The sequence below is a fragment of the Dipteris shenzhenensis genome, chromosome 29 (assembly GCF_047967505.1).
Source record: "Dipteris shenzhenensis isolate YYH24624 ecotype China chromosome 29, Dip_SZ_1.0, whole genome shotgun sequence".
NCBI classification, from domain to species: Eukaryota; Viridiplantae; Streptophyta; class Polypodiopsida; order Gleicheniales; family Dipteridaceae; genus Dipteris; species Dipteris shenzhenensis.
Genome location: NC_141624.1, coordinates 22283761 through 22308989, shown reverse-complemented (window position 1 = coordinate 22308989; position 25229 = coordinate 22283761). Strand labels below are relative to the sequence as shown.

The window sequence follows — 25229 nt, the reverse complement described above, 5'->3', positions numbered from 1 at the left end:
GTTATTGGAGTCTCTGGAGGAGGTGAACCATGGGAAGTGTTTAGAGGTAGATGGTCAGAGCATAGATAGCTCATGCAAAATCATGGTGGTTCGCCTCCCTAGTGCATCACCGATCTTTGGACTAGGAGATGTCGTTTAGTGGTGAAACGGTTTTGGACGGAATGCTTGCAATGCATTCGATCTTGCAAATTGAGTGCTTGCAGACAATGGTGTCATTATATTCATAGGGACAATGAAAGGATTGGAGGACCTTCTCATAAATATTGGGGAGGATAGGCATCTACGTAAAGAAATAGGACGCCAGAAGTGGATATTTTTTTGCTCGCATGTGGTGCACTCAGAAACCATAATATGTGTGTAGGAAAAGAGAGAGGTACGCGCTGTAATCATGAAAGGGTTTTTCAAGATGATGCATATGTTACACATATTTTGATTTGTTCCTGTATGTTTATATGTAGGTCCATGTGATGCATGTAATGGTGCACGTGTGCTAAGGTAAGGAGCATAGGGCCACCCTGTTGGATGACTTCATGGAGGATGATATCATCACCGCGGAATGGGTGCATGATGCGAATGATATCCCCATGCGAGGTACTGCTTAGCAATTGTGTAATAGCTGTGGCAAAGTTCAAAACACAAGCTAGGCTTGCATTGACTTTTAGTGTTATGGTAGGTACATACCATCATTGTAGGCTTATGTGGTACTTTGGGCCCCCTTAGTTTGTTGTACATCATGTACATTTCTTTCTCCTCTCGTGGGTGCTCCCCTTCAGGGTAATCCAAGGATAGCGGGGGCACTTCTTGTATACTTCCTCCAGACACTTTTGATCCAACTGAATCTCCTCATACATTGATGCATTCAGATCATTTACTTCCATCTACAGAAAAGCGCCCAAAACAAGTGTTCATCAATTGAGCAATGACAACACGATTCAAAAGCAAAGCAGCCTATTCATCGTGGGTTTAGGGTGTGTTGAAGCATACGCTCAGGAATGCCCATCATTACATGCATCCCCTTGTCATTGCTTGCCAGAGCTTCCATAGACCTTAATTTATCATCCTCGATCAACCCGGACGTTGCGAGGCTATACAACTTCTCCTCGTTGATCACCCCTGAGGGCTTCATCCCCCAGTCTAGAGTGGTGGTAGTCATGTAAACCAAAAGTGGTTTCAATACACAATCACTTTGTACACAAGCTTATCATCTAATCCTTGTCATTCCACATGTAATCCCCATAATTCACTTACTTGTACCATCTTGCCCCTAGTGCAGGGTTAGCCAACTTCAGGAGTCAATGCATATGCTTCAAGAGCTTGTCGTTCACATAGTAATACCCTTCGCTCCATTTCTTTCAAAAGTCAGCATCTAACAACTTGTTGTGGCTATGCATGACTGGACGCAAGTGTTTGTCATATGTGTCCTGCACATGCATTCGTTGCCTTGTCATCAAACATATTATGAAAACTAGAGAAGGAAAGGGAAAAGCATCCCATTATTGATCCTTACCTTCCACATCACCTGTGCAATGACTGGAAGAGGGTTTTTGTACCAATCCACTTTCGTAGCTGCCTTCATGTTGTGGGCGTCTAGCCACTGTTTCTTCTCAGTTGACAATCTTCGGTGGATTGCCACATCTGATACAGCACCCAACACTCTGACCTTGCAAATGAGGTCCGAAAAAGTGGTGGTGATGACAACCCCTTTCTGTGCTAGCCTGGAGTCGAAAGCAACATATTAAATGATCCTTTAGCAAGGGCAAGGTAGCTAAAGCCACAGTGCATTCATCAGGAATCATCAAACTCACTTGTTCATCCTTGATAATGCAAACAACAACTCTCCTTCATCTTCCGAGGGCACCTCCACTAAACGGCATTCAACGCGTATATGCTGGCGCTCGACATTAGGAAAGGCTGGCACTCAAAAGGAAAAAAAAATTCATGAGTTGAAAACAAATGAAACGTGGCTACTAATGTTGAATCACCCAAATCAATGGGACTACAATACTTACATGTCCTTATCTCGATCATCCACCCTATGTGGCAATGGTTCCCATCCCAAATGTAAAATAAGGAATTCGATAAGAATGCCCACTCCATGTTCCTAATTTCTTCCTCAAATTCTTCGTGCTTCCAGGGCCAGTGCGCATTCCACTCCCTTTTCACATCCTCGTCCACGTCTCTCTTTTGCATCTTTGGTGTGGCGGTGGACACGATGAAGACACCCAAACCCAGCAAGTACCCACTTGAGAAGAATGTTTCCTGCATCGCTTGGGTGCGCGATGTGTTAACAAAGTGGAATCATGCTAAGCCTAGTGTACATAAGATCAATGTAAGAACTACGGAGGCTCAAAGCATCCAAGATGAGAGAGACACCAAATAGGAAACACTCAATCTATTGCAATGGGCATAATCAACAATACATGATAGGCTTCTTATATAGAGAGAGCCCTTTGAATAGTCAACACATGTGGGATCCTCTCATCCACATTTCTCCTTGTGGATATCCTTGATCCACATCTCCACATCATGTAGTCCACATCCTAGGGTGGCTACTTTAATTCTTTCCTATACCATAACTTAGCCGCTAATATGTGCTGATGGCACCACATCTCAACACCTCCCCTTGGTGCCATGATCCTTTGGCTACTGCAAGGTGGTTAGATGTGAGTCACTAATCCATCACCTCCCCTTAGTGCATACATTGCTACTTAAGGTGGTCATAGCTACTCTCATGTGGTCAGGATTGATTTACAAACATGTGGGCTAAAGGTGGAAAGGATGTTGCTTCTCAATGCTTGATATCGATGGTGTTCTCTTCTTTTCCTGATGTAGCTTGATGCATGATGCTTTGTTCTACCATGTACCTTAATGCTTTATGCGTGGATGCCATGTTTTGTGATATGGTCATCTCATGCACTTGTGTTTTTGGCATGCTCTGTCCATTCATATGTTGCTTTTCCATTTGTTGCAAAGGTCTTACCATGAGCTTCATTTTGCTTCAATGGTAGTGTCTAATTACTAACAATGACTATAACTTGACAAGCGCATAGAGCTCAAAAAGACGATCAGTTTTTCTTTTTGGAATGTGTGCAAATTCTTCTTGGATTGGAAGTTACGGCTTGTCAAAGATTCTATGAAGAAGAGGCCTTTGATGATGTGGCACGGGTTTCATATGCTGCACACACACTATACTTAGGGATTAATGTGCCTGGGTGGCACTATACCACGTGGCACAACTTTGACCAAGCTGAAACTCAATCAACCTGTAACTGAACCAAACCGTGTGTAACCTAACCAAACCATTTGAACTCCAGGTTAGCTAAACTTAACCACTGTGCTAACCAGGTTAGAATCTGCCACGTGGCCTAAGGCTGGAACCTTAGCAGGAAAACTTTGAAGAGAGAACGTTTAAGCCAGTACCTATGACGATGAGATAGACAGCAAGCATCAAATTGCGGATGCCCAGTGCTTGGCATACCGAGGAGTTAGGTGCAGGAGCTATGGAGCCGCCGCTTTGGCGCTGTAGCATAGTTATAAGGGCCCGTGAAGGTGCAAGAGCTACAGCCCGTGGTGGCTGTAGATGAAGAAGCTATTGTTTTGCGTGTGGAGGTGGGTTTGCTGGTGCGGGTCCTACCTGTGAGCTTTAGAGCTCCTATAGAAGGTCGGCGTGGTTGAAGCTCCAGTCGGTTGGAGCAGCCGATTGGCACGGAGATCTTGGTGTTGTAGTGTTGAAGCTGTTGACGCTGGGAGACATAGCCTTGAGTGCTTGGTCATCGATGCTGTGTCGCCTAGTTGGAGTTGGACTTGAAGATGATGCCGTAGGTGCCTCTACTTGTTTCTTGCTGAGTGTAGATGGAATCTTTGGGTGCTCATATCTATTAAGTCGGCTTGTGGATTTCCATCGCACGTCAAAGCAATAGCCGTGCCAAGTAGGGCAGGACAAATTCACGAGGAGCCGAGTGAATCAACATACAACTGGAGAGCGCAGCCGAGAATTTCTTCCGTAAAGACCCTCTACAATGAGCTTGTATGGTCGTCGACAAGGAGACATTTGAACGAGCTAGTCACGCCTTGCCACAGCAGATCCTCCAAGATGTGATGGAACACACACAAGCAGCAGTTGATGAGGATATGCTTCCTGGGGTTAAGCTATTTGTGCTCCTGCAGCTGGAGGGTTTTGCGTGATAGCTCATTAACTGGGCTTAGTGTCAGGTGCTACCTTGATATCCATCTCACAATGACAGTAGATGTTTCTGAGAGAAACCGTAGATGCAGATTAACCCAAACAAGAAAATCCAAAAAATGCCTCAACTTGGAACTCTTCATTCTAACAAGCTTTAGCGATTAAGGTCCCTCTCCTCTGAGTTGCGTTGTAAGCATCCGGCACTTCTTTGCAGCATTGTATGTCTGGGCTAGCTTGTATTGGTCTGTCTTTGCTTGTTTGAGTCAACAAAATGGAAGAGGGATCCTTCTCACAAACCTATATTTCTCAAGTAAGACCTCTCTCTCTCAAAGAATATCTCTTACCTCTCTCTCTACTCGGAATAGCTTTAACAAGTCTTTGACAACGTAAATCTATTAAGAGAAAATGGACATAATCTTTCCACTAAATTGACTAAAAACTCTCTCACCAACTTGGGCTTAGCTAAAACTAAAACCTATGCTCTGATACCATGTTAACAAAGTGGGATCATGCTAAGCCTAGTGTACATAAGATCAATGTAAGAACTACGGAGGCTCATAGCATATAGTGAAATCCATGAGGAGAGAGACACCAAATAGGAAACACTCAATCTATTGCAATATGCATGATAGGCTTCTTATATAGAAAGAACCGTTTGAATAGTCAACACATGTGGGATCCTCTCATCCACATTTCTCCTTGTGGATATCCTTGATCCACATCTCCACATCATGTAGTTCACATGTACCTCAACGTATAATATGTGCTCATGGCACCACATCTCAATAGGATGTGATCTGGCGGATAGTGGGCATTGGGAGCAATTGACACAAGGGGATCGGGGGCAGAGTAATAATTTTTTCCACCTACAAAGGAATTTTTTTATTTCGCCCAAACATTCGTTCTCACTCCGTGCCTTGAGAATATAGACCTTCAAAGACCGAACTACTCACATTGAATGATTGTAGCTAGTCCTCGATGCACTCTCGCACGATTCTCTTATTGCAGGAGGCGCTCAGTGCCGTCTCTCCAAGGACACCCTCCTCGTCATCGTCCTCGGACTCCTAACATTTCTTTTCAAAGTGTCCAAGTTTGCCACAAAAGTTACATTTCATTTTGCTCTTTCCCTTGAAGTTGCTTAAGTTGCTTCTGGCCAAATATGCCCCTTCTTTGTAAAATGTCGCTTCTTTGTAATCACTTCTTTGTTTGATCTTTCTCTCCTCCTCCAAAAGTGATGCTTCAATTTATACCATACTTATCTTTGGAATATTGGTGACTATGGTTACAATAGTGCCATATTCTTCATTGAGACTTCTAAGTAAGATGGCAATTACAATATCTTCATCAAGATTAAATTTAATGCCTGATAACTGTGTCCAAATGCTCTTCATTGAATTCAGATGTGAAGAGATGGACTTCCCCCTATCCAATTTCAAGTCAAAGAACTTGATAAGCAAGCTATACTTAGAGCATCTTCCCTGTACTCCAAACACATGCTCAAGATGAGTCCATGCAGGATGAGCAGTCTCACATCTATCAATGTGATGAATAAAGGAATCACTCAGACCAAGAGCAATTATAGCAAGAGCTTTTTCATCTTTTAGAAGCCATGAAGCTTCTCCTTCTCTAGTTATAGGTTTAGTTTCTTTGCTATTTGCTACCTTCTTTATTCCATTTTTCATGAGAATAAACTTCAGTTTTGTTTGCCAAGTGTGGAACCCCTCTCCTTCAAACTTATCTATTTTCAGTTTGGAAGCCATTTAGGAAGGTCTTACCGAATTAATGGTAGTGTCTAATCCATTTACAAAAGGTCAATCTTTCTAAATAAAAAAATCACCTTCACCATATAGATGCAAATTGCAAGATAAGAATTTTGAAAGACCTAATTGTTTGGCATAATCATAACCAGTTGGCTTCTCCCACAACCTCTTAATTGGGGTCTTCTTTACCTTGTACTTTGTCTTTGTAGTCTTCTTGGCACTTGAAGAAGAAGATTGAGAGTTTGGCATTTTGTCAAGAAATTAACACCAACTAAACTTGGAAGTACATTCTTTGGACTGAAAAGGAACACTTTGAACTAAAACTTGGAACAACAATCTTTGTACTGAATGTTTTCTCCTCAAGCATTTAGTGTAGCATAAAAAACTCCAAAAAATAAACTAGAAATGTATATGGAAACTTTGGAGGCTTGATACCTCACTCCAAGCATCACCAAGATAGGGGCTTTTGCTGTGCAATCATAGATCTATATGCAAGGAAAGCTCAAAACAAACCATAGCCTATATGTTGCAGTATAATTCCTGGGCGAACAGCTTCTTCTTCACTTGAGGAATCTCTGTCTTCTCAGAAGTCGACTAGTTTTTAGCTACCTCATCTTTGGACCAAATCACTCCAAATCTTTATAGTAGGTAGCTCTAGTAGTGGAGAAGGCTTGGCTCAAAGGAATTATGAGGTAAGTGACTGTAGTGAGTAGCATTGCAGAAGTGGCACAGAATAGACAGAGAGGCAGTGCGCAAATATGGCGACGAGATTCATCAATCCCTCCAGTTAGATAGGTCACCCATATGAGAGGAAGGTTTGGCTAAAATGGTTTCTAAAACCATTGCATGGATGGAGAGAATTAGGCTTCTCAAGTTTAAGGTAGAAGAAGGAAGCATTTGAGAAGAAGATGGAATCTATTGAGAATCTACTTGGAATCTCATTCGAGGCACTCAGATTCTAACCATGTTCTGATACCATGTGTAAATCCATATAGAAACAATGAGACACAAAGTATATTGCTTTATTCCAAGAGTGGTTACACATATAGGCAACTGCCTCCATGTAGGTAGATCCCAGATCCACAATCATCTCCCTGATTATCTCAATCAATCACCTCCTATGATCACTCACTCATCACACCAACCTGACACACCTAACTAGAACCTTCTAGCACACCTATACTCACACACTTCTTGCATAGGACTCCAAGCCCATAGGCACACACACACACACACATCAATTTTCCCCTTCAATCTTGTAGACCCATTTACATGGCAATGCTTTCTTTCCATGTGGTAAAGAAACCAATTTTCAAGTTTTATTCTTCATGAGTGAACTCATCTCTAATTGCATCGTATACTCTTACTTGCGCTGGTCCTTACGGATCATATCCTCTCTGTAGCAAAAAGGCTCCTAGCAATCAGTAAGCATCACAGAGTCTGCCCCTAGAACAAACCTATCAGGCGTTCTAGACATTGTATCTGAACTTCTCAAGGGAATTTCAGCTTGCTATCCTACCTGGATATCAGTCATATTTGGCTCATCATTTCCATCAATAGATGATCCATCATCTGCCCTTGATTGTGTACCTGTGGGAGTACTTGGTGGCACCATTTCCTGCACATTTGGTGCATAGAAAGCTTACTATCTATCAACATATGTGGGTGGATTCACATCTTGGAAAGTGATTCTCCTCATTTCTAGATCCCTCATGGGTATCTTATGCATCTTCTTCTCATTGAAGACCAAATCATGGATTTGTATAATCTTCTTTGCTTCTCGATACTAGAGATGATAGCCAATCTATCCAATTTCACCATAACTGAGAAAGATGCATTTCCTACACTTGGGATCCAGGCACTTCCGAAGCTCTTTTGGCACATGTGCATATGCTTCACACCCAAACATATGCAAATGAGAGTAAGAGGGCTTCTTACCAGTGGATGCCTCTTCAAAAATACCACCATCCAAACTCTTACTAGGTGATCTATTGATCACATGCACTATAGCAGTCTTCATTACCTTAGCCCAAAAACCACCAAAAAGACTTACATTAAAAAGCATACATTGCAACCTTTATTGAATGGTGTGGTTCATCTTTTTTGCAATTGGATTTTTCTCTAGAGTATGGGGGACATTAGCTCTCTCTTGATCTCACATGTATCACAGAAATGCTGAAAGTCATGAGAGAGATACTCTTCACAATTGTCAGTCTGTAAGCATTGAAGCATTCTATGTGACTGATTTTCAACCAAAGCTAAAAATTTTTGAAATACCTAGAACACATTGCTCTTTTGAGCCATAGAATAAGCCCACACTTTGCTAGTTTCATAATTAATGAATGTCACATAGTATCTAGCCTCGCCTAATGATAGTGTAGGCATGGGACCAAATATGTCTGAGTGCACCACATCAATCTTTTCAAGATCTTTCTTTGCCCTTATTTTATGGGTTGATTTAGTCTGCTTCCCATAGAGACAGTTCTCACAGAATTCAAAGTAAAAAAAACTCAATTGCAGTACATAAACCAAATAGCATAAGAGTTTCATTCCATTTTGGCTCATATCACCCAACCAGCAATGCCATAAAGAAGCAATTGGCTGCTTAATTATTGCAACAACATGGTCAGACACCCCTGATGTTGAGATATCGAGCTCCACTCATGATATGCCAGGGTGACCGTTGTGCATTTATGTCACCAACTTGTTAGCTGCAGATGCGGTTGGTACACCGCCAACGAATAATAGCTGGATGATAGCTATCCTTATCTACTCTAGTTCATGGCTCAGTTAGTATGCCACCTTAGTTAGCTGAGTTTGGTTTGAGACCCACATATAGGGTTCTTCTATTTCTTTGTACTTGAGTTATTTTGGCTTACACAACTAAGAAGAGGAAAACTGTTTTCAGCCTCCACCTTTGTGTGTATTCCCCCATTGTGTATGTGAGAAAGCTGCAAGTGAGACTCCTTCCCTCTCTCCCACTATCTTTACATGCCTGGTTCATGGTAAGGAGCTCAAGAAAGCAAACCAAGTTCATGGTGTCCTAGTAAGAGGACCCGTGTTGCTTTCCTTTTTCGAGTTTGGGAGCAAATCTCTGCAGGTAGCACAACCGGAAGTGCAAGAGTGCACTGTCTTAGATTGAGACGCCCTTCGCGGTGTGGCAAGAGGGCCCTTGGTGACTTTATTTTTTTGATTCAAGGCCATTTCGGGGCCCGTTTTGAAGGTGAAAGTTCTTCGTCGACACTCAGAAAAAGGCCCTGTTTTTTGCTATGCGACCACCACTCTGCAGGTCGGTGAAAAGTTACTGCAAAAATTGCATCGTATGCCTATGCGCACAGATATTGGGAGTTGCAGAATCATCCTTGTTGCCTGTTGATGCAAAATTGTCACTAGGAAGTGACTGTGTGGTCAAATACCACTTTCGTTAGTTTTGCAGATCTGCCCGTGTGAGGCAAAAGCTGTGTTTTTTGCAGTGTTCTGTAATGGCATCTGATTCTCTTTCACAGATTGTCACTGAAAAGCTTGATAAGAACAACTTCCAGGCATGGAAGTTCAAAATGACGAATTTCCTTATGGGAAAAGGCTATTGGGAGCTCATTACAGGAAATGAAGAAGAACCAGTTCTTCTTGATGTTCCCAATCAACAGGAAATGCAAGCATTTAAAGGATGGCATGAGAGAGCCAGAAAAGCTATGTACTGGCTGTATATCAGTATTTCGGATTCTATAATTATGCATATTCAGGATGCAAGTATGCCAAAGGAGGCATGGGATACTTTGGCAAAAATGTACAACACAAATACGCAAGCCAAGAAAATGCAGATCAAGCAAGAGTTGCACAATGTGCAAAGAGAAAATATGAGCATCAATGACTACCACATGAAGGTGAAGAAAATTGCAAATGCACTTGCTTCCATTGGGTCACCAGTGGAAGATGATGATTTGGTTTCTGTGACCTTAAATGGTCTAGGAAAGGATTATGCACAGTTCCGGACATCCATTGCCGTCTGTGAAAAATTTCCTGATTTTGAGGAGTTGTTTGCTCTTCTAATTTCTGAAGAGGAGAGAAATGGTGGTGCATCTTCTTCAGGATGAACTTCAAAAGAAACTGTCTTCTACTCAAATGCTGGAAGAGGTAGAGGCAGAGGTAGAGGAGGCCGATCTGGAGGCCGTGGTAGAAATCAAAATATGCAGCAAACTTAAGAAAACCAATCCTTTGGAGGAGGATGTGGTAACTCTAGAGGCAGAGGGAGCCAAAGAGGTCGCGGTGGATGGCAGAGAGGCCAAAATGCAAACAACAATGTTGAATGCTACTATTGTGGTAAAATGGGTCATATGGCTAAAGATTGCTACAAAAAGTAGAATGACATTATGAATGGAAAATTGCAGCAAGGCAATTATGCATCTTCTAATAGATAGGGTGATGACAGAAATGAGCATCTGATTATGGTGCAGCACATGACCAATTCTGTGACAAGTGCAGAAGAAAGCAATGATGTGTGGTATGTTGGCTCAGGTGTGTCAAACCACATGATAGGTCATGTGGAATGGATGCAGGATGTAAGGAAAATGGAAAGACCAGGATTTGTGGAGACATGTGATGATAGTGCCCATCCTATCGTGCAAATTGGTAAAATTCCTTTGTTTATGCTGCATGGGAAAAAGAAATACTTGTCTGATGTATTTCATGTCCCGAACATCACCAAGAACCTAGTTTCTATTGGTCAAATGGTTGATCAGGGCTTGCAGGTCAGATTTAATCCTCATGGATGCTTTGTTGAGGATATGAAAAATAACGGTTGCTTGATAGCAAAAGGAAAGAAGAAGGGCAGGATGTTTACATTGGATGCGGACATGCCTGAATTGAGTGCAACAATGTTTGCACATGGGACCGATGTTGTTGCAGATATTGATATTTGGCATAAACGCATTGGTCATGTTAATGTACAGCGACTCAAATCAATGCAGGCCCAAAATATTGTTGCAGGATTGCCTGAATTCAAGGTTGCAGAAATGCATAAGGTATGTGAAGCTTGTCAATTTGGAAAACAAGCAAGGAAACCATTTCCTAGGCATGTTCAAGAGAGTAAGAAGCCATTGGAATTAATCCACTGTGATGTGTGGACTACTAAAGCTGCATCTATTGGAGGCTGTCATTATTTTGTCACTTTTATTGATGACTACAGTGGAAAAGTTCAGGTGTATTTTATGAAAAAGAAAAGTGAAGTGTTTGGGCACTTCAAAGTTTTTAAAGCTATGGTTGAAAAAGAAACAGGCCTGCAAATAAAATGCCTAAGGTCAAATGGAGGGCTAGAGTACCTCTCAAATGAGTTTGCAAGGTTCCTGTAGGAGCATGGCTTAAAGTAGCAATATTCATGCAGTCATACCCCACAGCAAAATGGACTTGTAGAAAGGAAAAACAGGCATATTGGAGAGGTATCTCGGGCCATGCTAAATGAAAAAGACCTTCCAGATTATTATTGGGCTGAAGCAATTGCTACAGCAGTTTACATAATGAATAGGACTCTGACTGCAGCAATACATGGCATGATGCCAGAGGAGATGTATACTGGTAGGAAACCAGATATTTCTTATTTGAAAATTTTTGGTTGCATTGCTTATGTTCATGTGCTAGATGAGTTGAGGTCCAAGTTGGATCCAAAAGCTGAGAAGTGCATCTTTATTGGTTATTCTCTGCAGTAGAAAGGGTATAGATGCTATAACTCTTCTACTCGTAAGTTTACAGTGAGCAGAGATGTTGTTTTTGATGAGATGAGCTACTGGTATAAACCAGTAAATGTGATGACTGTTGTAGATGCACAAAATGGTAATGCTGCATAGAATTCACAGCAGCAATCACAAAATATTGGTGGACCTATAGTGTCCTCTAGGAGTGGTTCACATACTTCACCATGGATAGGCAGATTGAGATCAGGAGAATCTCCACAAAGCAATGCAGATAGTGGTATGCCGGTATCACAAAAAGGAAAAGAGAAGGTAGATCAATCCATGTTTGATGTGAATGTAGGTCACTCTTATGTGGATGGTGAATCCAGTGGCTCAGACCAGAGCATTGATGATGAGTTGGGTATTCCTTCTATTGTTACACCTAGAGTAAGGAAGACCAGGGATGTTTTGAGAGCACCTAGAAGTGAGCCTATCTTGCACAGGTCTACCAGAGCTAGATATCCTGTGGATAGGTTGAAATATGATGGATTTACAGCCATTCACTATGCCTATATGGTCTAAGTGATATAGGAACTAGAACCCACTTCCTTTGAGCAAGCCATGGGAAAAGAAAAATGGGAGAAATCCATGGATGAAGAAATGGATGCCTTGGAAGCAAATGCTACATGGGAATTGGTGCCTTTGCCTAAAGACAAGAATGCAATTGGTTGTAAGTGGGCTTATAAGGTGAAGCACAATGCAAATGTTTTTGTGAATAGATACAAGGGAAGATTAGTTGTCAAGGGGTATGCATAGATATATGGCATTGATTATGAAGAAACATTCAGTCCGGTTGCAAGGATGGCAACCGTAAGAGTAGTCATTGCTATGGTGCATCAAAGAGATGGTCTTTACATCAGATGGATGTAAAGAATGCCTTCTTGCATGGTGATTTGCAAGAAGAGGTCTTTATGGAGCAGCCACCAGGTTATGTTCATGCTATTCATCCTGAGTTTGTTTGCAGGTTGAAGAAAGCCTTGTATGGCTTGAAGCAAGCACCTAGAGCATGGTCTGACAAGATAGGACAGTATCTTGTTACTATTGGCTTTCAGGTTTCCAAGGCAGATTTCTGACCGTCTGTGTGAAAACCAGAGAAAGGTATTATGCTGCTTGTCATTTATGTTGATGATTTGATCATCACAAGTGATAGTTATGAAGATATCCTTCATGTGAAAATGCTATTGAAGCAAAAGTTTGAGATGAAGGATTTGGGACAGTTGCGTTATTTCTTGGGCATTGAGGTGATTAGATCACCAAGTGGGATACATCGCTTGCAGAGGTAGTATGGATTGGACATGCTGTCCAAATATGGGATGATAGGCTATAAGCCTATTTCAGTTCCTTTGGAGTAGAATGTGAAGCTGAGCACAGATGCAGGTGAGCTTCTGGAAGACCCTACTATGTACAGACGCATAGTAGGAAGTTTGATTTATATGACTATTACCAGGCCAGATTTGAGCTATGCTGTTGGATTGGTAAGTCAATTTATGCAGGCTCCAAGGAAACCGCATTTGGATGCAGCTAGATGCATACTCAGGTATGTGAAGTCCACATTGTAGTATGGACTATTTTATGAGGCTGGGGTTCAGATACAGTTGCATGGATACAATGATGCTAATTGGGGTGGTAGTATTTCTGATAGACGATATGTGTTCTCTTTTGGGAGTGCTTCAGTCACTTGGAGTAGCAAGAAACAGCCTACAGTTGCCTTGTCGAGCACAGAGGCTGAGTACAAGGGTGCAGCAATGGCTGCATGTGAGGTAGCTTGGTTGCATAAGCTACTTTATGATATGCATCAATCTATAGATGGGCAGTTGTCATTTATTGTGACAACATGAGCACTATACACTTGGCAAATAACCTAGTCTATCATGCTAGAACAAAGCACATTGAGGTGCATTATCACTATGTGTGGGAGAAGGTTTTATTAGGTCTTATTGATCTAGTTTATGTTAGGACAGAGGATCAGATAGCTGACATATTCATGAAGGCATTGGGCAAAGAGAAGCTATGCAAGTTCAGAGACCTACTTGGTGTGCAAAAAATGGGATTGAGCTCGAGGGGGAGTGTTGAGATATCGAGCTCCACTCATGATATGCCAGGGTGATCGTTGTGCATTTATGTCACCGACTTGTTAGCTACAGATGTGGTTGGTACACTGTCCACGAAGAATAGCTGGATGACAGCTATCCTTATCTACTCTAGTTTGTGGCTCAGTTAGTATGCCACCTTAGTTAGTTGAGTTTGGTTTGAGACCCACATATAGGGTTCTTCTATTTCTTTGTACTTGAGTTTTTTTGGCTTACACAACTAAGAAGAGGAAAACTATTTTCAGCCTCCACCTTTGTGTGTATTCCGCCATTGTGTATGTGAGAAAGCCGCAAGTGAGACTCCTTCCCTCTCTCCTACTATCTTTACACTTGATACATGTAAGGGATATAGATTCCCACACTTAGCACCTGTGGCCAAAAGCATAGAGCCCCTCTAAATTTTCCAACTCCCAAAACCAAAGATGGTCAAAAAATTAGCATCATCTAGCTAACCCATTGAAATGAGACTCTTGGTGAGCTTAGGCACATGTCTCACATTTTTTAAAACAAATGCAGACCCATTTGCAAAAGAAAACTTTATGTCACTTGATCCCACACTGTCATATGCATAGTTATTTCCAAGATGCACACAACCTGTCATAAGTGGAGAACCATTCCTTATGGGGAGTAACATGGAATGAAAGAAACTCTGTAGGTAGACTAAATATGAAGAGAATGTCATTTGTCACTATCATCAATGAGACTGCATTGATCTCCTTGATCTTCACTTTTCCTTTGTCCTTCCTTCGACTCTCTTTCTTCTTATTTGCACCCCAATTCGCATTCTTTTCCTTATCCTTTTGCTCTCTTTTTAGCTTGTAGAAATCCTTTTTCATGTGGCCCTTCTTGCCACAGTGGTAACACTCAATGTTCCATGCCCTAGATTTCCTACGGGACTTCCCTCTTTCTTGGGACTTCCCCTGGGACTGTGATCTGCCCCTTTTCACATTTAAGGTTGCATCTGCTTATTGCCTTCCATGGAATTTTGTATATTCTCCTCGACCAACAAGCTACCCACAACATCATCAAACTTTAGCACTCCACCAGTCGCAGAGTTGTTGATAGTTGTGTGAAAGGTATCCCATTAAGGTGGTCATGAGCATAAAAGAAATATTTTCTATCTCCGTCTCAAAATTTAGCTTTTGAGCCTGAAGTTGGTTGAAAATAATATTGACTTCATTAAAGTGAGAAGAAATGGAGACCCCTTCCTTCAACTATAGCTCAAAAAACCTCTTCATGAGGTGAAGTTTATTAGAGGCAATTTCCTTCTAATAAGTAGCACATAGCTTTTTCCATAAAGCTTTCATAGTCTCTTCAATGACTACTATGAAATAAATTGTCTCCCAGTTTTATTTGCTTCTTTTGAATAAGCACATCCCTTATCTATTCTTTTCACAGAGAAAAGTGTGTCCCATCAAATTTTTAATACTGAAAAACTCCTTTTAAGACATGGAAGAGGATGTCATGATGCAAAAAATCAAAATCCCAACTGCTAGTGCTTGCAAGAGAGAAAATACCAGGTGCACCCAAATGTGTATGCCACAATAGAGAGTAACATCACCAAAACTTAAAGCTCAAATCATTAAAAACTGCAACTGACTCATGTGCATATACTATGCATTTATATGAGCAAATCTGACCTAAAAGAAAATGCCAACTACAATCACAATCCAAATGCCAGTAAGTGCCAGATGCCTTAAGAATAAACACCCTCCATGGGCATATTCATCAATAATATCTCATCCAAGAAAGCACATCACTATCAGTGCATCAACTGCAATGTGTCAAAGTTATCCCTCAGCATAAAATAGCATCCATGTGCAAAGCATCCCACAAGGCAATCTAGGCCTATTAGCACATCCAACAAGCACTATAATGTATCCAAAAGGCCTATAAAGCATCCACTATGACCTAATGCAAACTGCAAATGAGCGCACACAACTAAAACTCCAACCAGAGTGATCTGCATAAGGTATGCCCAAATTCATGGTCTCATAGCAATGATCGATGCTGCAAAATAAATCATGAGATGCCTCAAAACATGAACATTATTGCATATCCAGAATCAATGATGCAATCTGCACATTTCTCCTTTCTACTACCACTCAAACTCTTATTCAATGAGGGGCTAAAAGCCAATCAACCCTTGCAATTGACTTGAAATTGAAGCTTAGGCAAATTAAACATAAGGGGGTGACCCTTATCGACCACGTGGCTTTCACAAAGAAGGTTTTGAAACTTTGGAGAAACCTACATAAAGAAGGAGACGACGGAAAACACAAAGATTCTCAACTATCTGAATTCTCCTCAAAATCACGAGCAAAGTTGCAGATAAGTGTTTCAAGCCAACCCGAATCCACTGGAACAGACGTAATCAGATTTGGTGACCCATGGAGTTGGATCCAACACACAAGGATGATGATGAGATGAGATGATTGCTACTACACAAAGAGATAGAGCTCTCTCAATCTTGCTTTGAATCTTGCAAAAGCTTGCAGGAAGGGGTTTTGAGTTGTCTTGAATGTGATGGAATAGAATAATCACAAAATGGTGACCCAAAAGTGTGGATCCAACACAAAAAAAAAAAGGTGTTGTGTCTTCTCTCTAGTGCCTATTTTTGTAGAAGCTATATCTTTTGATAGAGAGCTCAGATTGAGACAAAGTTGAAAGCAAAAATGTAGTTCTTGAAGTCCTCTACAACATTATTGAAGACTTTAGGTCGAATTCCTACCTCTAACTTATTGCTTCCTGGCTCGCTGCCTCAAGAATGCCTAACCAAAATGCTCACACGATCTCTTCATTGTGCTAAGAAAGGAGACAGAGAACCCCAAAGCTCTGATACCAGTTGTGAGTTCACAATGGAAGTAGGAAACAAGAGAGAGTGAGAGCCAGAGAGGAACACACAGATTTGTGGGTGCTGAACCACCCTTATCTTCTATGTCATTCATATATATATATGTTGAGTATTGTGTAAATAATCAGGGTTAAGGCACAGTGGCTTTTAGTCCCCACATCAATGTGGTACAAGAGCAATAAAACCCATTGTGCCTAGACCATTGGATGAAACCTTTTCAATCACAATCTCAAGAAAATCAGCCCTCCCACAACAACATGCCTTAGCTGGAGATACACAAAGCAATATCAACAATCAACTAGATCCAAGCATTGGTGACCACCATTAACAACTGCCATGCACTAGATCCCACAAATTGATGCTAAGGTCATGCAAGTAAATATTCCACTCATACATGAAGACCCAATAGATCCAAAAGTGCCATTCTTTATGGTTGACCTTGAATGGAATAGTTATCTTGAAGAAGCTATCAATGACGATTATGACTCAGATTTTCCCTGGGACCTTGAAGAAGCTATCAATGATGATTATGACTCGGATTTTCCCTGGAACCATTGATGCTGCAGGTCTGGGCATAACCCTATACATCTGTGTGAATTTAATCAAGAATACCTCTTGCTTGAGAGCTGATTTTGCCAAAGTTGGTTTTCTTTTTTCTACCAAAGCAATTGTTGGGATAAGGATGGTCAAGGGCTTGCTCTATGGTGCATGTGTGCATCTAGGGGAGTCACATGTGTGTGTGTGTGTGTTAGAAGCACATCTAGTGCCATGATGTGTCTAGTGTGTGACCTAAGTGATGATGTAAGCCAAATGCCCCCACATGGGAGGTTCCTTTTGATTTAGGTTAGTCCCACTAATGTAGGGGCTGATTGCCACTGATATAGAGGAGGTGCCTACACCATCCTCTCTTTCTATAAAATGGAGGTCATTCCTGTGAAGATTGTGGGAGAGAGGGAAGGAGTCTCACTTGAGGCTTTGTCACATGCACAATGGGGGAATACACACGAAGGTGGAGGCTGAAAACAGTTTTCCTCTTCTTAGTTGTGAAAGCCAAAAGAACTCTAGTACAAAGAAATAGAAGAACCCTATATGTGGGTCTCAAACCAAACTCAACTAACTAAGGTGGCATACTAACTGAGCCACAAACTATAGTAGATAAGGATAGCTGTCATCCAGCTATTATTCGTGGGCGGTGTACCAACCGCATCTCCAGCTAACAAGTCGGTGACATAAGTACACAACGGTCACCCTGGCATGTCTCGAGTGGAGCTCGATATCTCAACACTCCCCCTCGAGCTCAATCCCAAATCCTGCACAACCAAGCAGGTCTCTGAACTTGCGCAGCTTCTCTGTGCCCAATGCTTTCGTGAATATGTCAGCTACATGATCCTCTGTGCTGACATAAACTAGATCAATAAGACCTAGTAAAACCTTCTCCCGCACATAGTGATAATGCACCTCAATGTGCTTTGTTCTGGCATGAAAGACTGGGTTCCTTGCCAAGTGTATACTGCTCATGTTGTCACAATAAATGACAACCGGCCCATCTGTAGACTGATGCATATCATAGAGTAGCTTATGCAACCAAGCTACCTCACATGCAGCCATTGCTGCACCCCTGTACTCAGCCTCTGTGCTCGACAAGGCAACTGTAGGCTGTTTCTTGCTGCTCCAAGTGACTACAGGACTCCCAAAAGAGAACACATATCCACTGGTAGATCGTCTATCAGAAATGCTACCAGCCCAATCAGCATCAGTGTATCCATGCAACTGTATCTGAACCCCAGCCTCATAAAATAGTCCATACTGCAATGTGGACTTCACATACCTGAGTATGCGTCTAGCCGCATCCAAATGCGGTTTCCTTGGAGCCTGCATAAACTGACTTACCAACCCAACAGCATAGCTCAAATCTGGCCTGGTAATAGTCATGTAAATCAAACTTCATACTATGCGTCTGTACATAGTAGGGTCTTCCAGAAGCTCGCCTGCATCTGTGCTCAGCTTCACATTCTGCTCCAAAGGAACTGAAATAGGCTTACAGCCTGTCATCCCATATTTGGACAGCATGTCCAATCCATACTGCCTCTGCAAGAGCTGTATCCCACTTGGTGATCTAATCACCTCAATGCCCAAGAAATAATGCAGCTCTCCCAAATCCTTCATCTCAAACTTCTGCCTCAATAGCATTTTCACATGAAGGATATCTTCATCACTATCACCTGTGATGATCAGATCATCAACATAAATGACCAGCAGCATAATCCCTTTCTCTGTTTTTCTCACATAGAGTGAGAAATCTGCCTTGGAAATCTGAAAGCCAATAGTGACAAGATACTGTCCTATCTTGTCAGACCATGCTCTAGGTGCTTGCTTCAAGCCATACAAGGCTTTCTTCAACCTGCAAACAAACTCAGGATGAGTAGCATGAACATAACCTGCTGGCTGCTCCATAAAGACCTCTTCTTGCAAATCACCATGCAAGAAGGCATTCTTTACATCCATCTAATGTAAAGACCATCCCTTTGATGCAGCCATAGCAATGGCTGCTCTTACGGTTGCCATCCTTGCAACCGGGCTGAAAGTTTCTTCATCATCAATGCCATATGTCTGTGCATACCCCTTGACAACTAATCTTGCCTTGTATCTATTCACAGAACCATCTGCATTGTGCTTGATCTTATAAACCCACTTACAACCAATTGCATTCTTGCCTTTAGGCAAAGGCACCAATTCCCATGTAGCATTAGCATCCAAGGCATCCATTTCTTCATCCATGGCTTTCTCCCATTTTTCATTTCCCATGGCTTGCTCAAAAGAAGTGGGTTCTGGTTCCTGTATCACTTTGACCATATAGGCATAGTGAATGGCTGTAAATCCATCATATTTCAGCCTATCCACAGAATACCTAACCCTGGTAGACCTGCGCAAAATAGGCTCACTTCCAGGTGCTCTCAAAACATCCCTGGTCTTCCTTACTCTAGGTGTAACAACAGAAGGAATACCCAACTCATCATCAATGCTCTGTTCTGAGCCATTGGATTCACCATCCACATAAGAGTGACCTGCATTCACATCAAACATGGGCTGATCTACCTTCTCTTTTCCTTTTCGTGATACCTGCGTACCACTATCTGCATTGCTTTGAGGGGATTCTCCTGATCTCAATCTGCCTGTCCATGGCAAAGTATGTGAACCACTGGTAGAGGACACTCCAGGTCCACTGATATTTTGTGATTGCTGCTGTGCATTTTGTGCAGCATTACCATTTTGTGCATCTACATCAATCATCACATTTACTGGTTTATACCAGCTGCTCATCTCATCAAAAACAACATCTCTGCTCACTGTGAACTTACGTGTAGAAGGGTTATAGCATCTATACCCTTTCTGCTGCAGAGAATAACCAATAAAGACGCACTTCTCAGCTTTTGGATCCAACTTGGACCTCAACTCATCTGGCACATGGACATAAGCAATGCAACCAAAAATCTTCAAATGAAAAATATCTGGTTTCCTACCAGTATACATCTCCTATGGCGTCATGCCATGTATTGCTGCAGTGGGAGTCCTGTTCATTATATAGACTGCTGTAGCAACTGCTTCAGCCCAATAATAATCTGGTAGATCTTTTTCATTTAGCATAGCCCGAGATACCTCTCCAATATGCTTGTTTTTTCTTTCTGCAATTCCATTTTGATGTGGGGTATGACTGCATGAATATTGCTACTTTATACCATGCTCCTGCAAGAACCTTGCAAACTCATTTGAGAGGTACTCTCCCCCTCCATTTGACCTTAGGCATTTTATTTGCAGGCCTGTTTCTTTTTCAACCATAGCTTTGAAAGCTTTGAAGTGCCCAAACACTTCACTTTTCTTTTTCATAAAATACACCCACAGTTTTCTGCTGAAGTCATCAATAAATGTGACAAAATAGTGATAGCCTCCAATAGATGCAGCTTTTGTAGTCCACACATCAGAGTGGATTAATTCCAATGGCTTTTTACTCTCTTGAACATGCCTAGGAAAAGGTTTCCTTGCCTGTTTCCCAAATTGACAGGCTTCACAAATCTTGTGCATTTCTGCAACCTTGAATTTTGGCAATCCTGCAACAATATTTTGGGCTTGCATTGATTTAAGTCGCTGTATATTAACATGACCAATGCGTTTGTGCCAGATATCAATATCTGCAACTACACCGGTCCCATGTGCAAACATTGCTGCACTCAATTCAGGCATGTCTGCATCCAATGTAAACATCCTGCCCTTCTTCTTTCCTTTTGCTATCAAGCGACCATTATTTTTCATATCCTCAACAAAGCATCCATGAGGATTAAATCTGACTTGCAAGCCCTGCTCAACCATCTGACCAACAGAAACCAGGTTCTTGGTGATGTTCGGGACATGAAATACATCAGACAAGTATTTCTTTTTCCCATCCTGCATAGACAAAGGAATTTTGCCAATCTGCACAATAGGATGTGCAGTATCATCACCAGTCTCCACAAATCCTGGTTTTTCCGTTTTTCTTGCATCCTGCATCCATTCAGCGTGACCTGTCATGTGGTTTGACGCACCCGAGTCAACATACCACACATCATTGCTTTCTTCTGCACTTGTTACAGAATTTGTCATATGCTGCACCATAAACAAATGCTCATTTCTGTCATCGCCTTGTCTACTAGAGGATGCATAATTGCCTTGCTGCAATTTTCCACTCATAATGTCATTCTGCTTTTTGTAGCAGTCTTTAGCCATATGACCCATTTTGCCACAATAGTAGCATTCAACATTGCTGTTTGCAATATGGCTTCTCTGCCATCCACCACGGCCTCTTTGGCTCCCCCTGCCTCTAGAGTTACCACGCCCTCCTGCATAGGACTAGTTTTCTTGCGTTTGCTGCATATTCTGATTTCTACCATGGCCTGCAGATCGGCCTCCTCTACCTCTGCCTCTACCTCTGCTAGCATTTGAGTAGAAGACAGTTTCTTTTGAAGTTCCTGCTGAAGAAGATGCACCCCCATTTCTCTGCTCTTCAGAAAGTAGAAGAGCAATCAACTCCTCAAAATCAGGAAAGTTTTCACGGATGGCAATGGATGTCCGGAACTATGCATAATCCTTTCCTAGACCATTCAAGGTCACAGAAACCAAATCATCATCATCCACTGGCGACCCAATGGAAGCAAGTGCATCTGCAATTTTCTTCACTTTCATGTGGTAGTCATTTATGCTCAAATTTTCTCTTTGCACATTGTGCAACTCCTGTTTGAGTTGCATTTTCCTGGCTTGCGTATTTGTGCTATACATTTTTGCCAAAGTATCCCATGCCTCCTTTGGCGTATTTGCATCCTGAATATGCACAATCATGGAGTCCGAAATACTGATAGACAGCCAGTACATAACTTTCTTGGCTCTCTCATGCCATCCTTTGAATGCCTGCATTTCCTGTTGACTGGGAACATTAGGAAGAACAGGTTCTTCTTCATTTCCTGTAATGAATTCCCAATAGCCTTTTCCCATCAAGAAATTCGTCATTCTAAACTTCCATGCCTGGAAGTTGTTCTTGTCAAGCTTTTCAGTGACAATCTGTGAAAGAGAATCAGATGCCATTACAGAACACTGCAAAATATTCTGTCACTGCAAAAAAACACAGCTTTTGCCTCACACGGGCAGATCTGCAAAACCGACGAGAGTGGTATTTCACCACACAGTCACTTCCTAGTGACGATTTTGCATCAACAGGCAATAGGCATGAATCTGCAACTCCCAATATCTCTGCACACAAGCATACGATGCAATTTCTGCAGCACCTTTCCACCGACTAGCCGCGCAGTGGTCGCACAGCAAAAAACAGGGCCTTTTTCTGAGTGCCTGCGAAGAACTTCCGCCTTCAAAACGGGCCCCGAAACGGCCTCAAATCATAAAAATAAAGTCACTGAGGGCTTTGCCCACACCCGCAGCATATACTGCGCTCTCGCCACACTGCGAAGGGCGTCTCAATCTGAAATAGTGCACTCCTGCACTTCTGGCTGTGCTACCTGTAGAGATTTGCTCCCAAACTCGAAATAGGAAAGCAACACTGGTCCTCTTACCAGGACACCACGAACTTGGCTTGCTTTCTTGAGCTCCTTACCACGAACAAGGCTCTGATACCATGTGAAGATTGTGGGAGAGAGGGAAGGAGTCTCACTTGAGGCTTTGTCACATGCACAATGGGGGAATACACACGAAGGTGGAGGCTGAAAACAGTTTTCCTCTTCTTAGTTGTGAAAGCCAAAAGAACTCTAGTACAAAGAAATAGAAGAACCCTATATGTGGGTCTCAAACCAAACTCAACTAACTAAGGTGGCATACTAACTGAGCCATAAACTATAGTAGATAAGGATAGCTGTCATCCAGCTATTATTATCGTGGGCGGTGTACCAACCGCATCTCCAGCTAACAAGTCGGTGACATAAGTACACAACGGTCACCCTGGCATATCTCGAGTGGAGCTCGATATCTCAACAATTCCTTCATTCTAATACATATATTTTGCCTCACTTGTGCCCTCACTCTTTGTGCCATGATGCATCTACTCTACCCCACACTCTTCTACATTTGGTATCAAAGCTAATGGGCTTTGGAGAACCCATTTTGGTAGTGCCACCTCATCATCTTCTCCACCACATCTTTTTGAGCTTTCTTCTTCCTTTCTCCTCGAAAACGGTTTAGCTCTATTCTCCTCATCCGTTGTGTCTTTTTCCAAGATCTCCTAGCTAAAGACTCTACACTATGGGGCGCTCCTTTGGCTCAGAGCATTTTCTCAGAGATAGAGTAAAACACCCATGCTGATCTAAGCAACCTCTGACGTCAAATCATGCAAGTCTGCCTATCTGCTCAACCATTTCTAGAGCCCTTCTAGCACAAGTTGGTCCATGCCTAGAGCCTACTACTAGTGAATTTTGAAGGCCAAAGCTTGCTGGAGCAAGGAGAAATCAAAGAAAAGATAGTCAAAGAAGGCGCATCTCTCCCAGACAAGAAGGCGCACTATTTCATCTATGCTCTATGGTGAACTTACCTTGGTATTCAAGCTTTGGTTTTACACAAAATGCCCTATCAAACTCTTCTCTAGTTGTGTGAATTATGCCCTCCAATTTGAGCTTGTCTACTGCAAAGCATTTTTGACAGTTTTGGACATTTGATGCTAGAGTAAATGCTAGAGTTATGTTTGAGGATTGAAGTAATGCTAAAGTACAGATCAAAGAATGCATTTTCAATTTGAAATTTAGTGGGGCTAATCTCTTGTCAAAATGCCAAGCTCTGAAGGTTCTTCTAATGCTAAAAACTTGAAGAAGACTACAAGAAGGACAAACTTCAAAGTGAAGAAGACCCCAACCAAGAAACTTTGGGAGAAGCCAACTAGGTATGAATATGCTAAACAGTTAGGATTCATTGAAATTATCTCTAGCAATCTACATCTGTATGGTGAGGGAGATTTCTATGTTCAACAAGAATAGTCATTTTGTAAGACAGTAGACACCGCTTGACAAAGGTAAGACCCTCTCATGGCTATTTATAAAATTGACAAGCTCAATGGACAAGGCTTCCACACTTGGCAGATGAAGATAAAGTTTATGCTTATGAAAGAAAATCTATGGGACTTAGTCAAGGAAGGAAACTCACTCTTCTCAGGAAGGTGAATTAACTACAACCAAAGGTAAAGGAAAGGCCATTGAATCTACTTCTACACCTATAGGTGCAAAAAGGATAGAGAAAGCCTATGCCATCATTGCATTAAGTTTGGGTGATGATTATGTACACCACATTTCAGATTTGGATTCCCCTTTTGAAGCATGGCATAAGTTAGACATATTGTTTGGTGCTAGCTCTTCCAAATGGAGGGAGATAAATCTAAAAATTAAATCTAAAAATTAAGTTCTTTGAGCTTAAAATGGAGGGAGATAATGTTGCTGCACATGTCAACACTATGAGGAGTCTTATGACACAACTAGCTTGAATTAATTCTCCTGTCATTGAGGATGATGCTATGGCAGTGCTTTTAAAGAGCATGGCCCAAGACTTTGACTATGTGGTTACTACTTTGAAGAATCTTCCTCAACCCTCATTAGAAGGCATCATCAGTGCCTTACAAGAAGAGGAAAGAAATAACAATTCAAGAATGGGCAAAATGCACACAGAAGCACTTGCAGTGAAGTTTTCAAAGAGCATGTACAAGGCTTGTAAACACTGTAGGAAAAACAATCATCTTGAGAAGTATTGTTATAGAATCAACCCTTGCTCATATTGTGGCAAGAATAATCACTCTGAAAAGTTTTGCAATGAGAAAAAGAGGACTATGACAAATCTGGTTGAAGAGAGAACTCCATCAGCAAATGAAGCATCCAACTTTGTGGCAGAAGACAAGGACTTTGCCTTTTGAGCAACTTTTCTTTGAATTTTTTTTTATCATCACTTGGTCAAATTTTAAGGTTCTCTAGCTGGAGTAGTACTTCAAAAAGAATATCATGTCTTTTGTAAATCACCTCAGGTCACCATATGATGTAGGCCATGTGATATGTGTTTGGTATATCCCAATTTTGTAAACCTTGACCCTTGGGCACCTTTGCTAGCATG

At 41.7% G+C, this 25229-nt stretch overlaps 1 protein-coding gene across 1 annotated transcript; it reads right to left on the bottom strand.

Moving 5' to 3' along the window:
- Positions 1-1352: 1352 nt before the first annotated feature.
- LOC147882590 (uncharacterized) lies at positions 1353-5238 on the bottom strand. Its single transcript, XM_087400452.1, has 6 exons — positions 5137-5238; positions 4976-5049; positions 2010-2281; positions 1806-1911; positions 1508-1715; positions 1353-1421 (listed from the first exon to the last, which is right to left on the bottom strand). The coding sequence occupies exons 2-6, from the start codon at positions 4996-4998 to the stop codon at positions 1353-1355; spliced, it is 678 nt and encodes a 225-aa protein (XP_087256578.1). The 5' UTR covers positions 4999-5049; positions 5137-5238.
- Between the last annotated feature and the right edge of the window lie 19991 nt (positions 5239-25229).

Excerpts from the sequence above, each read along its gene's own strand:
- LOC147882590 (XM_087400452.1), bottom strand. The coding sequence starts at position 4,998 with ATGCCCACTATCCGCCAGATCAC. Across the intron at positions 2,282-4,975 it reads CCCACTATCCGCCAGATCAC|ATCGCGCACCCAAGCGATGC; the intron begins ATCCTATTGAGA and ends CTTTGTTAACAC. Across the intron at positions 1,912-2,009 it reads GATGATCGAGATAAGGACAT|CCTTTCCTAATGTCGAGCGC; the intron begins GTAAGTATTGTA and ends TTTGAGTGCCAG.